Raw genomic sequence first — 18,977 nt, 5'->3', positions numbered from 1 at the left:
AGTTCAGTCCTGTATGTGCATAGGGGAATTATGTGTGTGTTCTTGGCTCTTCGAGGAATTCCAGAAATACCCATTGCAGGTTGAAGCCACAGTGAGAAATCCGGAGTGTTAGGACAATAGCAGGAAACTCATCTGCATGGGAAGAAATGTGGGTAAACAAGCCTTTGAAGACCCTGGGGGTCCTAATGACCTCTGCACTCTTGCTGGAAATCCAAAGGCCGGGACTACCCCTCCCTCAGCTGGAGCCTCATCAGCAGGTGCCCAGGATCAGGCCCTCGCAGGTGAGGCACAGGAGGAACCTTCTAGAAAACACTGCACAGGTGAAAAGGAAACTATCACTCCCCGTCATTCTCACACCAGACCAGGGCTGAGCTCTTGACACCTTTATTGGAAGGATCCTCAAGGCTGTGGGCACCGAGGTCTGGAGGCAACAGAAGCAGCATCCACCCACCCACCACAGTGGCAGAGCACACCCCGTGCAAAAACCCATCACAGAGAGAAGGACCATGGAGCCCCTGCAAAGCCATCATGGAGAGAAGGAAAGTCCCCACTGTCCATCAGCCCCGGCCAGGCCTGGTCCCTCAACCCCTGTAGAACCCCAAGCAGGCCGATGAGGGAGGCATCACCACACGTGGGATCCAACTGCTTCTCCAAACCCTGTGGTCTCACATGAGGCAGGGAGGAAATTTGAAAATGGCAGCAGCCTGGGCACGGAGGCTCCTGCCCATAATCCCACCACTTTGGAAGGCCAAGGTGGGTGGATCACTTGAGCCCAGGAGTTTGAGATCAGTCTGGACAACATAGTGAGACCCCATCTCGACATTTTTAAAAATATTTTTAAAATATAAAATAAACAGCAATACAAAGAAAAAACCCCCAAGCTGCAGCATGTACACAGTGTCACTTTCCAGTGTTCCTGATGGGAAGACCACAAAGCTCACAAAGGCCGAGGGCAGGTGCGGGGGTGGTGCTGTGCTTCCCCGGCGTCCACAGGAAAATAGTCCTCCGTCCTATACAGTGTGGGCAGCTCGTACGTCACGGGCACCGGTGCAGGTGACTTCTGGAATGACAAGAAATGGTGCTCTATCAGCGATTTGGATCCACTTGTTCCACGACCCAGGAATTCCCGGTCTACAAGTTCATCCTGCAGGACTCACACATATGACCAAAGACTCTGAGCTCCTCTGACACCACTGCCTGTGACAGCCAAAGCCGGCCACCCAAAGGGACCAAGGCATCCATGTCAGGCCCTCTCCACAATGGAATACTCTGTAGGCATCAAGAAGAGCCAGGCAGCCCAGGCGCAGTGGCTCATGACTGTAATCCCAGCACTTTGGGAGGCCAAGGCAGGCGGATCACTTGAGGTCAGGAGTTTGAGGCCAGCCTGGCCAACACAGTCAAAGCCTGTCTCTACTAAAAATACAGAAATTAGCCGGGCATGGTAGCGCGCACCTGTAATCCCAGCTACTTGGGAGGCGGAGGCAGGAGAATCACTTGAACCCGGGAGGCGGAGGTTGCAGTGAGCTGGGATTGTGCCACTGCACTCCACCTAGAAAACAGAGTGAGACAATGTCTCGGGGAAGAAAAAAGAAAAAGCCAGGCAGATCAATATGTTCTGGCAGAGAAGGACTAAGAAAGCAAGGTGAGAAGGGTAGACATGTGACAAAGGGACCTATACCGACACGTGACAGCTCTGCAGGGCCATCTCAGAGCCTGGGTACAGTGGCTGTGGTTGGTGGCATGACTGATTTTTTTTTTTCTTTTGAGACGGAGTCTCGCTCTGTCACCCAGCCTGGAGTACAGTGGTGCCATCTTGGCTCACTGCAACATTCACCTCCTGGGTTCAAGCAATTCTCCTGCCTCAGTCTCCTGAGTTAACCGGGATTATAGGCGTGCGCCACCACGCCCGGCTAATTATTTTTCTTTTTTTTTTTTTTTTAGTAGAGATGAGGTTTTGCCATGTTGGTCAGGCTAGTCTCAAATTCCTGGCCTCCGGTGACTCGCCCGCCTCGGCCTCCCAAAGTGCTAGGATGACAGGCGTGAGCCACCGCGCCCGGCCAGGACTGATTTTTCTTCCACTGTGTACCCATCTGTGCTGCCTGGAGTTCCTGCCATATGCATGTGCTACTCTTTCAAAAAACAAAACCATTTTAAGAAGTGCTTCCTCGTTTCTGGTGAGGATTTTTGTGGAGGGAGGCGGAGAAGGGGAGATTTCCCATCAAGCCGCTCACTGTGCGCTGGCTGGCGGGCTCCTGCAGGCTGCTGAGCATCTCCAGGAAAAACCAGGTCACCAAGAACCACCTGGAATGACGGCTGTCAAACCTGGCCATGCGCTGGAATCTCCTGGGAGTTTTATGAAATACTGATGCCCGGGGCCCAGGCCAGGGGGTCAGATGTCTCTAGTCGGGGGCGTGGCCTGGGTGTGGGACATTTCACAGCTCCCAGGTGATTCTCATGCAGAGTCCAGGTTGCAAGGACCACGGCCTGCACCAGAAGAAGGAGAGGGCTCCTGGGCTACTGCTCCTGGTTGGAGCCGGTGGAGATGAGCAAGGATGCATGGTCAAGGAGGACAGAGGGAGGGGACCTTCTCACCACCCCCTAACCCTGTCCCCCAGCTCCCTGCACTGTCTCGTCTCCTGGCCACCTCTGCCCACTCTGGCTGAGACCCAGTTCTGGCTACAGCTGAAAGCTGCGTGTCAGTACAGGGATGTGGGCTCCAGACTATGGCCAATGACAGCTTCCCCACTGCCAGACACCTCTGCAGGCCCCTCCCCAGGCTGCCTGCTCCCCTTCCCGCCCCTCCCCCTGCACTTGACACCATGTCCCCAGTGCAGAGGGGGAGATCAAGACTCAGGAGGTGCCCCGCCCCAAGTCACACATCCTCCAAGCATCTGTCCACCAGCCGCCAACTCACAGTGCACCAGGCCAGCCCTGTCCTGTGCACTGAGGACACAGCTGTGAACAAGACAACCATCCCAGCCTTCATGGGGCATGGCACTTAGTGGGGACACAAATGAACCAGGAGAAACAATGCCACCCTATGATGCGGGCTGACGGCAGGACGGGCACAAAGGCCTGGGGAACCCAGATGGGGCCTCAGCTCATCCTAGAGGGTTGGGGGAGTTTCCGGGTGCTGAGTCGTCTGGGACCTTCACAGCCTCAGCAGCAACTGGCCAGGAGTCAGGAGAACGGGGGTATAGAGGTACCAAGGGCCGGTGTTCCAGGCCGAGGGAACAGCCTGTGCTGAGTGGGTGGAGTGTGGGGGCTGCAGGGATCAGCGCGTAGACAGAGAGGAAGCCAGACAAAGGTCTGGGGTCCACCTGGGATCTTGCAAGCCAAGCTATGACCTTGATCCCATGAGCACTGAGGGCCTTTGCAGCTCGTAAGCAGGAGGCTGTGTGTGTGATGAGGTCTGCACTTCAGGAAGAGCAGGAGAGAGAATACACTCTGGGGACGACAGTGGAGACAGCAGGAGGCTGTTTCATGTGCCCCCAAAAGTGAGAGTGGCCAGGTAATCACGTCTGGGCTCCAGGGCCTTGACTTACCACCACACCACACCGAGCCTGTTGCAGAAGGGAACCATCAAAGGATCTTAAATAAGCTAAAACATGCTCTGACATCTAGGGATCTCATACCAGCCTGCGTCACCACCTCCACATCTGGAAAACCAGGACAAGTGACGCACCTGGCCAAGGGTGAGCCTCAAACACAGCGAATGGAACGTTGTGCCCAGCCAATCCTCAGTCAGCCACTCTTGGCTCAGCCTGCTCAGGGGATGACTTGGGAGACAAGGTCTATTCCTGCCTGCCCCTCCTCTCCTAGCATGTTCCTCAGCTGCCCCTGCCTCTGTGGGTCAGTGGACACACGTCCCCCTAATGGCACTGCAATCAGAACACAAACAGGAGCTGAGCCACAAGATACATCTCCAGCCAGAGGGCTGCCGCTGGTGGGTAACCCACAGGTGTGGAATTTCACCTTCTTTCTTTTTAATGATGGCCTGAGATCTGGCTGTCATGATATCTAGAAAATGCAACATTCAAGTGAATCATGGGAGTTCAAAGCCCGCCCCTCTCATCCTGACACATGACTAGGGGCCAAAGAGTGTTCTGTGATCTGAAAAGACACGGCCCTTCTTCTCCTGGTCCTGAGGACCCAGGCAAGGGTCAGTGACCAGGCCAGGCCAGAGCCAGTGTCCGGCCCAGCCAGGCGGCCTCTCCTAGGCCAGCTGGGCCTCATCCCAACCCCCTGTTCCTTTTTGAAATGGTTCTGTGCAGAGGGATGGAGTTTCTGTCTCCTCCCTCAAGGAGATGGATTCTAAAAATGGAGGAAAAATCAATATCATTATGAAGAAGCCAAGGAGAGGGAGTGGCGAGAGGCCGCCGGCAGCTCTAGATGTGATGGTGTCTTTAGGCCTGGAGAGAACTAATGTAAGAAACCCCCAACAATTGCATCCTTCCTGGTCACAGAGGGGAAAGGTCATCCCTGCATTTGGACAAGGGGGTCGCAGGGAGACAAGCTCTGTCGGTGTCTGGCCAAACGTCACAATGGATTATTGAACAGCTGCTTCCCGTGCACTCAGAAAGGAAGTCAATCACTAGGAGCCCCCAGGGGCTCCATGGAGAACAAGCATGCTTTCCTTTTTCAGGAGGGCCACTGGCCTGGAAGACCAGACAGAAGGCTGCAGAGGCTGGTGCCGCTCCACATCCACTCAGGCCCAAGCCTGACACCTTGGAGGACACGCTGGAGACACATGGGTGAGTAACCCACAGCTCTTTGGAGAACTGGGCTGAAGTCAGCCAGGCAGGGGCAGAGGGGCATGAGCCAGGAAGCTCAGGTGTTTCCTCTTCAGACCAAGACACAGTCTTGGAGAGTGGTGGGCATGGGTGGGCGCTGTTTCAGCCTGTCTGTCCATTTCCCCTTGGGGTGCTAGCATCTTGATTTTTTTCTTTTTTTTTCTTTTTTTCCTTTTTTGAGATGGAGTCTCGCTCTGTCGCCCAGGCTGGAGTGCAGTGGCGTGATCTTGGCTAACTGCAAGCTCTGCCTCCTGGGTTCACGCCATTCTCCTGCCTCAGCCTCCAGAGTAGCTGAGACTACAGGCACCCGCCACCACGTCCAGCTAATTTTTTTGTATTTTTAGTAGAGATGGGGTTTCACTGTGTTAGCCAGGATGGTCTCAATCTCCTGACCTCATGATCCACCCACCTCAGCCTCCCAAAGTGCTGGAATTACAGGTGTGAGCCACCATGCCCGGCCCCTCTTTTTTTTTTTTGAGACAGAGTCTCGCTCTGTTGCCCAGGCTGGAATGCAATGGTGCAATCTTGGCTCACCGAAGCCTCTGCCTTCCGGGTTCAAGCGAGTCTCCTGCCTCAGCCTCCTGAGTAGCTGGGATTACTAAAGGCGCCCACCACCACAACCGGCTAATTTTTTTGTATTTTTGTAGAGATAGGGTTTCACCATGTTGGCCAGGCTGGTCTTGAACTCCTGACCTCAAGTGATCTGTCTGCCTCGGCCTCCCAAAGTGTTGGGATTACAGGCGTGAGTCACCATGCCCGGCTGCATCTTGATTTTTCTAAGGGATCCCCTTGTGCCCAACTCCCCATCCGAGCAGCTCCCCACCTCCTCCACAGCTCAGGCTGGGGCCAAGAGCAGGCCTAGCCCATGTGAGCAGCTCACCCTCCACCCACAGAGATCAGTCCAGGAGTAAGCATGTGACAGGGCCACTGCGATTCTTGCTACTGGGACAGGGATGCTCTCCCCAGAGGTTCCTGGGAGTTCAGGTGACAGGCCACTCCTGCCACCCCACTAGGGGCCCGCCTGAGAATGAACCCCGCACAGAAGGATGCAGAGTTAGAAGACGCGGCAAGACAGAGTCCTGCCAATATCACTTGGAGCGCGTGAACCCTATTTTGCTGAAGGCTGGAGTTACCCTGGGGCTTTTCCTGTTCATGAGCCTCAAAATTCTCTTCTTTCTTTAAGCCACACTGACCAGGGTTGCTTGTAACTAAGAGTCCTGCCTGAAATAGATAATAAACCCCCAGGGGTGGCAGCAAGTGCTTTGAAACCAGCCACCTGAATCAGCAGGTAAGGGCTGGTGTGTGAGGCTGAAAACAACCAGATGCCCGCAGGGCTGTCCGGCTGCAGACGCCCTGGCGGGTGGACAGGACCACGCCCCAGAGGCAGACCCCCTCACTGGCACACCCGCATGCCACGGAAACCACTTTCACACCCGTTCTCTCTTGGACTCTCATGGCAGCCTGCAAGGGAGGAGTCGCTATGTCTCAGGGGTCCCGGGAGGGAGGGAGCACTGGAGCCGGGGTCCACTCGGGCCTGTCCAGCTCCAAGACCAGCCCTTGCCCATCGCCCTCTAGGGCTCCTTGAGGATGGAGCAGCAAACTCAAACCCTGGGGTTTTCACCCTTGAAAATCTCAGAGAAGACTTCAGAGCTCTCCACGTCCCACCTCTCGCCCTCCGGCTGGGAATGAGTCCCCGCTGGGGTCCAGGAGGTGCGTCCAACCCTTTGGAATCCGGCTCCCCACCCCCTCCTCCCGGGCCGCAGGCAGGAATGTTCTCTGCTCTGGGATAGGATAGGTCAAGACACAGAAACCTGACACGGCTGTGAGCTCCTCCGCAGCCCACCCCCAGCCCAAGGCCCGCCTCTGCCACAGGGAGTGCTGGGGCGCAGGGCCTGGCTGCTTTCAGAGTCTCCCCACACCCCCGCAGCTCCCTGCGTCCACCCTGCACACCTGAGTTCCCAGACCTGCAGGGCACAGGCCAAATGCATGTGTGCTGGGTCGGCTTTGTGATTTTGTAAAAATGGAATTAACTGCAAACATGTAAAAATCAGATTTCCCGTGAAAAGCAGACTGCCGGTTTCTCTTGGAAAATCAGACCATTGGGCAACTCCGGGCCCACAGTCCCTCATGGCTGAGGGTGGCTGAGCTGAAGAGCCCCAGCCTGAGATCCCCACGGTTCCTGTAACCTGCTGCGTCTGGCCGAAGCCTCAGAGTTGGCCCCGGCAATCCGCAACACCCAGCAGCTCCGTTTCTCACAAAGACCCCAAATGGCTGTCACAGCACGTGACAGGGTGAAGCCTCAGGCCCCAGCTGGGTTCACAGCCTCTCTTCTGAAGCCCCCCAGTCAGAACAAGCTCTGCTCTAAAGCCAAGCCCACCACCTCAGGGCCTCCGTTTGCCCTGTGCTGCCCTGTTTCTACAAACCCGCCGCAGCCCCTCGCCAGTCTGGGCCCACCCGCATCTCCCTCTCGGGAAGCCCTAATCGCACCTCCCTGACCCTGCATGGTTTTTGGGTCAGGGTCAGCAAAATGTTTTCTGTAAAGAGCTAGATAGTAAATATTTTAGGCTTTGCAAACCACACAGTCTCTGTCACAACCACTCAACTCTGCCCAGGTAGTATAAATCCAGCCATAGATATGTAAACAGAAGGCATGGCTGTGTGCCAATTAAAACTTTATTAGAAAAGCAATGGCAGGCTGGGTGTGATGGCTCATGCCTGTAATCCCAGCACTTTGGGAAGCTGAGGCAGGCAGATCACCTGAGGTCAGGAGTTCGAGACCAGCCTGGCCAACATGGTGAAATTCCATCTCTACTAAAAATACAAAAATTAGCTGGGTGTGGTGGCGGGTGCCTGTAATCCCAGCTACTCGGGAGGCTGAGGCAGGAGAATTGCTTGAACCTAGGAGGCAGAAGTTGCAGTGAGCTGAGATCACGCCACTGCACTCCATCCTGGGCAACAGAGCGAGGCTCCATCTCAAAAAAAAAAAAAAAAAAAAAAAGCAGTGGCAGGCCAGATTTGATCCCTAGACCATAGTTTGCCTCTGAATTCAATCTGTTCTCCCAAATAGAACAGGAACAACAAACCCTTCCCTGTATCTCCCTTCCAAGTGAGCACTGAATAGTAGGTCATCAGACATGGCTACCCAGTTGCAAGGCCAGGCCCACCTCAGTGACTGTCCTTGGGCCTGACTTTTATGTGGTTGGCTGTTCTTGGGTGACCACTGCAGCCCCAGCCAGTCCTGGCTTGCCCAGGCAAGAGGCACAGGTCAACAGGGCTGCTGGGCCCAGCATCCTCCACCCCAAAAGAAGGGGTGGACACACTGTACCCGTACTCGCAGGCTGGGATCCGAGGTTGTCCAGGGTCTGCCCCAGCCACCCACAGCCCCACCAGAGCCTGGGCCAGCCCCTGTGAGCCTGAAGCCTCAGGCCGGCCAAGTGGAGGAGCTCAGGTGCCTGCTGCTAGAGGCCCACCTTCATCCCCCAGGGCACTGGGCACCCCCAGTGCCAGGGAGCTTGAGAGAGGCCCATCCTACTGTGAAAACAACCATGCCTACTACACACCAGGTGACACTACTTCTAACCTCACAGCACTCTTTAAGGCAGGGTTTCTCATCCTCCTCTGCCTCACTTTCTTCCTCTACAAAACAGGGATAACGCCATCAGCTTCGCTGAGTCCTGCCTGGAGCATGGCAGTGAGGCTAGAGGTGCTGCAGCTACCTTGAGACCAGGAAGACAAAATCCACTTGCTACGGATGGCAGAACAGCAGCCAGGAGAAGCTTGGGTCCCTGACTACTTCCTTGAGACACCCTGTCAGCTCAACGGGCCACCTTAGTACTTCTTGTCACAAGTAGGAAAAAACACCAACCTATTTGCTCAAAGCACCAGGTGCAGCCTGATGTATACATCCTCTTGTTCTCATGATCCCTCTGTTAATAGTGAGTCACCCAGGTCACACAGAGAGTGAATGTGCTGAGCTAGGACTCAAGCCCGGGTTATTTAGATAATGAAATGAAAGGATCAGGCTGAGCATGGCAGCCTGTAATCCTAGCCTTTGGGAGGCCAAGGTGGGAGGACTGCTTGAGTCCAAGAGTTCAAGGCCAGCCTAGGCAATAGAACGAGACCCCCATCTCTATAAAAACAAAAACATTAGCTGGTCATGGTGGCACACACCTGTAGTCCCAGCTACTCAGGAGGCCGAGGTGAGAGGATCACTTGAGCCCTGGAGGTCGAGGCTGCAGTGAGCCGTGATTGTGCCACTGCACTATAGGCTGGGCAATAGAGCAAGACTCTGACTCAAAAAAAGAAAGAAAGAAAGGATCACCCAAGAATTGACAACTGCTAGATGCAAAAGCAAGCAGACAAGGAGAAGATACAAATCTCAAAATCGTTCCAAAACAATTCCAAATTGTTTGTCTGCATCTGCCCCTCCTCTCTTGAGTAGGGCTGCACTTAGTGACCTGCTTTCAAAGAGCAGGGTATGGAAAGTGGGGAAAGAAACTGCACAGTGGAGAAACCTGGCAAACGTCACTTCGGCCAGGTGACCCACGTCCAGCAGCATCAGTGCTGAGCCATGTTGAGTATCCTTGCTATGATGTGAAGGGCGCCTTACCTCTGCGGTCTTCCTCCCCCAAACCCACAGCCCTGGTCTAAGCATGAGAAAAACATCAGATAGGCCCTAATTAAAGGGTATTGTTCAAAATACCTATCCGATATTCTCAAAACTGTCAAGGTCATCAAAAACAAGGAAAGTCTGAGGCTGGGCGTGGTGGCTCATGCCTGTAATCCCATCACTTTGTGTGGGTGTTTTTGTTTGTTTGTTTTTGAGATGGAGTCTCTCTCTGTCATCCAGGCTGGGGTGCAGTGGCATGATCTTGGCTTGCTGCAACCTCTGCCTCCCGGGTTCAAATGAGTCTCATGCCTCAGTTTCCCCAGTAGCTGGGATTACACGCGTGCGCCACCACACCTGGCTAATTTTTGTATTTTTAGTAGAGACAGGGTTTCACCATGTTGGCTAGGCTGATCTCAAACTCCTGACCTCAAGTGATCTGCCCACCTTGGCCTCCCAAAGTGCTGGGGTTACAGGAGTAAGCCACCATGCCTGGCCAATCCCAGCACCTTGGGAGGCCAAGGCAGGAGGATCCCTTGAGTGCAGGGTTTCAAGACCAGCCTGGGAAACACAGGGAGACCCCATCTCTACAGACAAAACCCAAAACCCAAAAAAATTAGCTGGGCATGGTGGCATGCACCTGTAGTCCTAGGTACTTGAGAGGCTGAGGTGGGAGGATCGCTTGAGCTCTGGAGGTCAAGGCTGCAGTGAGCCATGATCTTGCCACTGCACTCCAGCCTGGGCAACAGAACGAGACCCTCTCTCAAACACAACAACAACAACAAAAACCCAAGACCAAAAACACCAAACCAAACCAAAACAAAACAGGCAGGTCTGAGAAACTGTCATAGGCCAGAGGAGGCTGGGGAGACATGATGACTGAATGTAGTATGGGATCCCGGAACAGAAAAACACTTTAGGGAAACAGAAGCAACTGTGGACTTGAGTTCATAATGTGTCAGTGTTGGTTCCTTAGCTGTGACAATGCACACAGTAAAATGTTAACAACAGAAGAAGCTGGCCAAGGAGTACAAAGAGAGTCTCTGTACTATCATAGCAACTTCGCTCTAATTCTATAATTGTTTTTTTTAAAGCCAACAGAAGAAACAGATCAGTCTCACTCCATAAACCAAGCCCCAGCCTCTCTTAATTCAACCTCAGTGACCGAGAACGGAGCATTTACAGAGTGCCCGGCCCGCGATGGGACCTGAAAGGTCACAGAGCATTCATCCTCACAGCGGCTGAGAGAGGCAGGGAACCTCCATCTCACTTTGCAAAAGGGGAAACTGAGGCTCAGCGAGTCACTTGGCCATAACCACTCAGCTGGGAATTGGCAGAGCTAGGGTTTGACCCCAGGCCTGCCCAGCTCCAGCATCTGCACTGTCCCAGCACACAGGCACCCCCGGAGCTGTGTGGGGCTGGGGGTGAGCTCTCAGTCAGGAACCAGGATGTCCCTTCAGCATCTGCCCTCCAACCTCAGGACCCTCAGGGGTTGCCTGATCTGGCCCACTCAGAGAGCACAAACGGGTCACCTTTGGTCAGCATCCGGCTTGCAGACAAATTTAAAAATGAGTTCATTGCCAACAGTGAAGAACTGGGATGTTCAAATAAACATTGAGTGCCTATTTCTCTAGAAAAACTGAGCTATCTGGCCACCGCAGGCCCACATTCCTGCAGGGTGCAGTGAGCTGCCCCATCAGTCATGACATGCGCTGTCTGGTTTGCCACTGTCCCCGCCTGGCCTGCAGGACCTGTGAAGCCCTATGGGCATCCAAGCTGGCAGTGGCTCCAGGCTCACACCACCAGGCCAAGGCTCCGTAAGGCTGAAGAGGATGCCGGTGGAGAGGCCTCTGCTTACTCTGAGCCCTACAAGTAAGGGACTACTGACCTGGGGCCCCCACCACGGCCAGTGGCTGCTGTCCCTCCCCTACTGTCTCCTCCAGTGCTTACAAGAGCCGTGAGTGAGGACCTGTGATGATTGATGCCCACTGTACAGATGAGAAAGCGGGCTTGGAGAGAACAGGGCTAGGCCACGTGCCCAGGGTCCCAGCTGGTCAAAGGCTGAGGAGAGACTCAACTGGGCTCTTCTGAGCTCTTGGTGGCAGCCCCCACTACTGCCAGCCCCCAGGGCCTGTCCCCTAGGTCCTGGGTGCCCTGCTATGTCCTGGCTCCGGGCTTTCTGTACCTCAGCCTGTCCTGCCTGCAATGTTTGTGTCTGCTCCAGGGCCCTGAGTCTTCCAGAACACTCTGACAGCTGTGAGCAGAACCCCTCCCATTTCTCTGTGGGCAGCCCCTGCGTGTCCAGTCCTGCCCTCGGGGTTGGGCTGGACAGCCTTGCAGAGCTTGTGTGGGCACCGGCCCCTTCCCATCTGAATCCTCCTGCCCAGTCCAGCCCAGCCCTGACCCCAGCCTCTGCCGGCCCAGTGACCACAGCAGCTGGTGGACATGGGAGGCTGCCGAGGCCCTAGTGACAGAAGCACAGGGCTTGGGGCTGCTAGAGCTGGCAGCCGGTGTCCAGGGCGAGCCAGCAGCAGGGACAAGCTGGTGCAATCTTGTTAAGGTGATGCTGACCCTAGGGAGCAGCTCTGGAAGGTTCCTGGATTCCCACAGATTCTGCTTTTAGCTGGAGGAAAAGCGTTAACATGGAAACCAGCAGAGGAGTGGCCCCAGAAGTCTTGCCAAGCTGCTGGCTACTAAATCCAAGCTCACACACAGGGACAGCAGGTGGGGGGAGTCGGTGTCACGGCACCCTCCAAAACCAGGGCTCCATGGGGCACCAGCTCCTGATCGAGTCTGGTCCCTCCAAACTTGGCCAACAAACTCTGCTGTCCATGGGCCAAGTCCCCTCTTTCCTCCTGCCCCTCCCCATCCCTCTGTCCTAGAGTCCTGACTCCCTCCTCCAATTGATGGTTTGTGCCGGAGTCATCCTACTTGAGCACCAAGGCGCCTGGGCTTTGCTCCTGTCACATGGCCACTGACTGTAAGTGTCTCATCACCATAGACACACAAGTATATCTTTATTTTTATTTATTTATTTATTTTGAGATAGAGTCTTGCTCTGTCGCCCAGGCTGGAGTGCAGTGGTGCGATCTCGGCTCACTGCAACCTCGGCTCACTGCAACCTCCGCCTCCAGGGTTCAAGTAATTCTGCTGCCTCAGCCTCCAGAGTAGCTGGGATTACAGGCATGCGCCACCATGCCTGGCTAGTTTTATATTTTTAGTAGAGACGGGGTTTCACCATGTTGGCTAGGCTGGTCTCAAACTCCTGACCTCAAGTAATGTGCTTGCCTCGGCCTCTCAAAGTGCTGGAATTACAGGCATGAGCCACTGCGCCCAGCCAAAAGCTCATTTAAATATAAATAAAGCACACAGAAGGCGGCAGATGCAAAGTGCCGGGGGAATAACACAGATAACAATTGCTGTTAAATGGTATCAATAATGCTACTTTGAGAGGCCGAGGCGGGCAGATCACCTGAGGTCAGGAGTTAGAGATCAGCCTGGCCAACATGGCGAAACCCTGTCTCTACTAAAAATACAAAAAAAATTAGCCAGGTATGGTGGTGTGCACCTGTAGTCCCAGCTACCCAGGAGGCTGAGGCAGGAGAATCTCTTGGACCTGGGAGGTGGAGGTTGCAGTGAGCTGAGATCACACCACTGCACTCCGGCCTGGGTGACAAAGAGAGACTCTGTCAAAAAAAAAAAAAAAAAAAATCAATCATGATCAATAGTAAGGACAATAGCAGCTCCCCCTTACTCTATCTTGATGATCACACACAACAATCCTCTGCAGGGATATGAATGGTGATCCCATTTTATAGCCATGGGAACTAAGACTCAGTGGGGTTTAGGAACTCACTCCCCGGCGTGATGCTTGTACAACAGACCAGGCCGGCCTCTGGAGTGTGCAAACCCATGCAATCAGGCCCCGGGCGTGGGCTACCGCTCTGCTATCCCTGTCTTGAAGTTCTTAGTAAGTTTGACAAAGGGGCCCTGCCTTGGCATTTCAAACTGTCACCTGAGATCTGTGTGCCCTCAGGATGGTGTTCTTCATCCTGTGCTATCAGTCAAAAGGATGACTCGAGGAAGGTGCCACAGATGAGCCCTGGGCACGGAACAAGGGACAGCATGGTGCTGGCGCTCCTGGCTGAGAAAACACCATGGGGCAAAGGCCGGGGGTGGCAACGGTGGTAGAATTTGGGGGGGCACATGAGCAGATGGATTTGGCTGGAGCTGGGATTGACCCACTTGCAGGACAGAGCAGCAAATGGAAGAGTCCTTGGTAGCCCAGGGCAACAAACCAACAGCTGTGCCCAGTGGCCTCGCTGGGTTCAGGGGTCCCCCATCACACTGAGATCCACCTCCCCAAGGGAGGCAGCTTTAGGCCCAGATGCCTGCAGTCAGTGTCCAACCTCCAGATCCGTCCCCTTATCCCATACCAACAGCTGGCTACAGTCTGGCCACCAACTGCTGTCACATCAGAGTCATACATTTCTCACTTTGATGCTGAATTATCAATAGAATCCTTGAAGGTTTTGTTGGCCGGCCTGGAAGGTGGTTGGCTCCACAAAAAAGTATTGAAAATAGCACCAACTAGGCCGGGTGTGATGTCTCATGAATATAATTCCAGCACTTTAGGAGGCCGAGGCAGGCGTATCGCTTGAGGTCAGGAGTTCAAGACCAGCCTGGCCAACATGGCGAAACCCCATCTCTATTAAAAATACAAAAAATAGCCAGGCATAGTGGCACGCACCTGTAATCCCAGCTACTGGGGAGGCTGAGGCAGGAGAATTGCTTGAACCCTGGAGGCAGAGGTTGTAGTGAGCCAAGACTGCACCACTGTACTCCAGCCTGGGTGACAGAGTGAGACTCCGTCTCAAAAAAAAAAAAAAAAAAAAAAAAAGCACCAGTTAGCTCTGGGAAGAAAACCTGACCTACCATGTTGTCAGGTTGCACAAATACTACTCTGAGGAGCCCAGTTCCTGATGCAGGCAGCTGTTATCCATTCAAAAAACAAGCCCTCGCCAGGCATGGTGGCTCATGCCTGTAATCCCAGCACTTTGGGAGGCAAGGCGGGCGGATCACTCGAGCTCAGGAGTTCGAGACCAGCCTGGCCAACATGGTAAAACTCCATCTCTACTAAAAATACAAAAATTAGCCTGGAATGGTGGCATGCGCCTATAATTCTAGCTACTCAGGAGGCTGAGGCACAAGAACCCGGGAGGTAGAAGTTGCAGTGAGCTGAGATTGTGCCACTGCATTCTAGCCTGGGTGACAGAGTGAGACTCTGCCTCAAAAACAAACAAACAAACAAACAAAGCCCTGAGTGCAAAACGAGAGGCAGCCTGGAACCAGCAGGTGCTCAGATGCCTCCTCCAGGCCCCTGCCAGGCCTGGAGAAATTCCTTCCCTAGAGCTATGCCCCCTCCCTACAGAGAAGCACAGCCCAAGTGCAGCTGAAGGACCTGCTTCAGAGACAAGGCCTGGACTGTCCCCTGTGCCCCTTCTCCCCCATTCCAGGCCTCCAGGGAGCCCTGGCAGCCTCTTCTCAAACTGCCCCTCTCCTCAGACATGAGGTGTCCTTGGAGGTCTGGCTGTGCCCATGCATCTCAGCCCAGGCCCGTCCTTCTCCCCGGCAGCACTGCCGGGCCTGCACATGCACCTGCGACCCCTCTCCTGCGCTGTCCTTGCCTGATGAAGACATTTTCTTCCATCCAGGCCCCTGAGAGTGAAAACGGATGGATGGTTTTCAAGGTCTGGGGAATAATTTTTAAGAGGGAGAGAAAGGAAAAGAGGGAGAGACTGAGACAGCACAGTGGAAACAGAGATGAACATCATGAGACAGGAGGAGACACAAAGGGAAACAAAAGGCGGCTTGAGAAAAACGTAAAAGAGAGCAAGCGCCAAAAACAAGAGGGCAGAATCCAGAGAGCGGAAACAGATGGAAAGGAGGGGAAAATGAGGGGAAGTGGGGAAGAGAGAAGGAAAACTAGAAGGATAAGGAGGAAAGAATGAGGCAAAAAGAGAGAGAGAGGCCAAGGCGGGAGGACAGCTTAAGCTCAGGAATTCAAGAATCCAGCCAGGCAACATAGCAAGACTCCTGTGTCTAGTAAAAATAAAAAATAAAATAAATTAACCAAGCATGGTGGCATGTGCCTGTGGTCCCAGCTATTTGGGAGGCTGAGGCAGGAGGATCGTTTGAGTCTAGGAGGTGGAGGCTGCAGTGAGCCATGATTATGTCACTCCACTCCAGTCTGGGCAACAGAGCAAGAACCCGTATCTAAAAAAAAAAAAAAAAAAAAAGGAGAAGAAGAAGAAAGAAAAGAAAGAAAAAGAAAAGAAAATACGAAGGAACAGCCTAGTGGCCCTGATGCAAACATGAAGCAGCCACATAGGGGGAGGGAAGCAGGGATGAGGGGCCAGGCTGGGGAAAGGGGCTGGAGCGGGGGGAGATGGGAAAGCGAGCTGGGGTAGTCGCTCCAAGGGTTCCAGGACTCTCTGCACCCAAGCCAAGGGGCAGGCAGGTCACCTGCCCCTGGCATGGACACACAAAACAACTGCACCCCCCTCACCTGCCAACCCCATCCCTCTGTCAAAGCTATGATATTCTAAATGTATAAAGGACATCTCAGAAGACAGGCCGTCCATGCTGGACGGAGGCCATCTCGCCTTCAGGGAAACACCGCACCCTTGTCATTTCACTCACAGCTCCTGCAAAGCTCTGGTCCAGCCCCTCCACCCCAGGCCCACACTGTGGGCTCCACACGGTGCAGGCCCTGGAGCCCTCCACAGCTGAAGAGAGAAACGATAAGGGAACGAGATCCCGAACCTGCTTCCTAGTCCATACCCACACCGATGCTGCAGCTGGTCAGCCCCTCACCACGCAGGGAACTCGTCTGCCCCATTCGCTGCTGAACTCTTGGCCCAGGACAGCATCTGCCACACAGGAGACGCCTAATCCATGTGAACTCAGACCTCCCACCTCTGGGCCTCCCGCTCCCAGGTGACTTCATTTGGCCTCATGGAGACACAATACTGGATGCCTCCAGTGCTGAACTCCACGCTCAAATCTCTAACTGCTGCTTGACCACCCCAGCAAATCCTGTTGGCTCTGCCTGCAAACGTATCCAGACTTTTTTTTTTTTTTTTTTCCAGAGACCGGGTCTTGCTCTGTCACCCAGGCTGAAGTGCAGTGGCACGATCACGGCTCACTGCAGCCTCAACCTCCTGGGCTCAAGTGACACACTCTTTGTCTTTTTATTTATTTTTTTGAGATGGAGTCTCGCTGTGTCACCAGGCTCAAGGACAGTGGCATGATCTTGGCTCACTGCAACCTCCGCCACAGGTTCAAGCAATTCTCCTGCCTCAGCCTCCTGAGTAGCTGGGATTGCAGGCGTGTGCCTTCACACCTGGCTAATTTTTGTATTTTTAGTAGAGACGGGGTTTCGCCATGTTGGCCAGGCTGGTCTTGAACTCCTGACCTCAGGTGACCCACCCTCCTGGGCCTCCCAAAGTGCTGGGATTATAGGCGTGAGCCACCACGCCCGGCCCAGACTCTTAATTCATGTAGCAACTTGGACAAATCTCCAGGGAAGTATGTGAGTGAAAACAGCCAATCCCAAAGGGTCACAGACTGCACCGTTCCATTTATAGAACATTTTTGAAATGGCAAAATCTTAAAAATGGAGGGCAGATGAGTGGTAGCCAGGGGTTGGGCAGGGAGTTGGAGGACAGGAAGGGTTAGGGTGGTTATAAAGGACAGCACAGGGGACCTGGCGAGACCCTGCTCAGTGTCTTGGCTGATAGAAGTAAATTGTATGGAATGGGTACAAACCTATAGGACTTATGCCATATGCAAATGAGTCCAAGTCGGACTGGGGAGCTCTGCATGGGATCAGCAGGTCAGATTCATGTTGCTATCCTGGTTGGGATATTGTGCTATGGTTTTGAAGCATGTTACCACTGGGGACAACTGGGCACAGAAAGGGATCTCTCTGTGTTCTTTTTCGAGGCAGGATCTCACTCTGTCGCCCAGGCTATAGTGCAGTGGTGCAATCACAGCTCACTGCAGCCTCAACCTCCCAGGCCCAAGCAATCGTCCTACCTCAGCTTCCCAAGTGCCTGGAACCCCAGACATATGCTACTATGCCCAACTAATTCTTTTTTTTTGAGATGGGGGTCTCCCTATGTTGCCCAGGCTGGTCTCGAAATCCTGGGTTCAAGCGATCCTCCCGCCTCAGCCTCCCAAAGTGTTGGGATTACAGGCGTGAGCCACCGCGTCCGGCCTCTCCATGTTATTTCTTGTAACCGAATGTGAATCTACAATGTTCTCAAAAGAAAATTTCAATTAACACACACACACATCCAGAGTTGGCTACACCTCTCCACCTCCGCCTGCCCCCCTCAACCTGCGCCAGGCCACCAGCACGTCTCCTGGACCATTCCAGCGGCTCTAAGCTCCCTAAGCTCCACACCGCCCACCTGGCATCTTCCCTCTACATGCAGCAGAGCGGTCCCAGTAAAACAAGGGCTGAGCAGGTCTCAGAGCCTCCAGGCTGAGCCTCCCACTGGCCTCAGAGCCTACTCCCTCCACTGCCTGAACTCCTTGTCCCCAGGCCCTCATCTTCCCTCCCCCAGGGCACCAGCCACCTGGCTCTCAAGTCACCTCCCCAGAGGCTCTCCCTGGCCCCCTGTCTCCTCCTCCTCAGACACCTCTCCTTTCCCTTCCTTACAGGGCTCTCCCTGGGGCATATCACACACTAGGCCATCGCCAGGGCCAGGAGCAGGCGGCCTCTACTCCTTCCACGCCAAGGGTCTGAACAGTGCCTGGCTCACACAGGTGGTTCAAAGATAAGTGCAGTCGGCCCTCCACATCCGTGGGTTCCACATCCATGCGTTCAACCAACATGAATCAAAAATATTCAAAACCGAGGCTAGGCGTGGTCGCTCAAGCCTGTAATCCCAGCCCTTTGGGAGGTCAAGGCAGAAGGATCACTTGAGCCCAGGAGTTCAGACCAGCCTGGGCAACATAGCAAGACATTGTGTCTACATTAATAATAATAATAATAAATTAGCTGGGCATGGTGGCATACCTGTAGTCTCTCAGCTACTTGCGGGGGGCTGAGGTGGGAGGATTGCTTGAGCCCAGGAGGTCAAGGCTGCAGTGAGCTGAGATCTCACCACTGCACTCCAGCCTGGGTGACAGGGCAAGATTCTGTGTCACACAATAATAATAATAATAATAGCAAGAGCCTGTCTCTACAAAAAATACAAAAGTTAGCCAGGCGTGGTGGCACATCCCTGTAGTCCCAGCTACTCAGGAGGCTGAGGTGGTAGGATTGCTCGAGCCCAGAAGTTTGAGGCTGCAGTGAGCTATGATCTGTGTCACTGCACTCCAGCCTGGGCGAAAGAGTGACTGTCTCACCAAAAAAAAAAAAAAAAAAAAAAAAATTCAAGAAAAAAAAAAAGGATGGTTGTATCTGTACTGAACATGTTCTGATTTTTGGTCATTATTCCCCAAACAATACAGTGTAACAGCTATCTATATAGCATTTACTTTGTTTTTTTGTTTTTGAGACAGAG

The 18,977-nt window shown here is 53.8% G+C and overlaps 1 protein-coding gene across 3 annotated transcripts in view; it reads right to left on the bottom strand.

The window, feature by feature from the left end:
• Positions 1-18,977, bottom strand: part of BCAS4 (breast carcinoma amplified sequence 4) — an 82,648-nt gene continuing 63,671 nt past the window's right edge. For 2 of the 3 annotated variants that reach the window (XM_514721.7, XM_001168029.7), the window contains one exon: positions 369-1,060. In XM_514721.7, the coding sequence (XP_514721.2) occupies positions 938-1,060 (123 nt within the window). In that variant the 3' untranslated portion in view covers positions 369-937. Of the gene's footprint in view, positions 133-368; positions 1,061-18,977 lie in introns of those variants that run through there. The other variant, XM_063803110.1, reaches the window with a different exon arrangement.

This window comes from Pan troglodytes, chromosome 21 (assembly GCF_028858775.2).
Source record: "Pan troglodytes isolate AG18354 chromosome 21, NHGRI_mPanTro3-v2.0_pri, whole genome shotgun sequence".
NCBI lineage: Eukaryota > Metazoa > Chordata > Mammalia > Primates > Hominidae > Pan > Pan troglodytes.
This window is presented reverse-complemented; position numbering and strand designations above follow the sequence as displayed.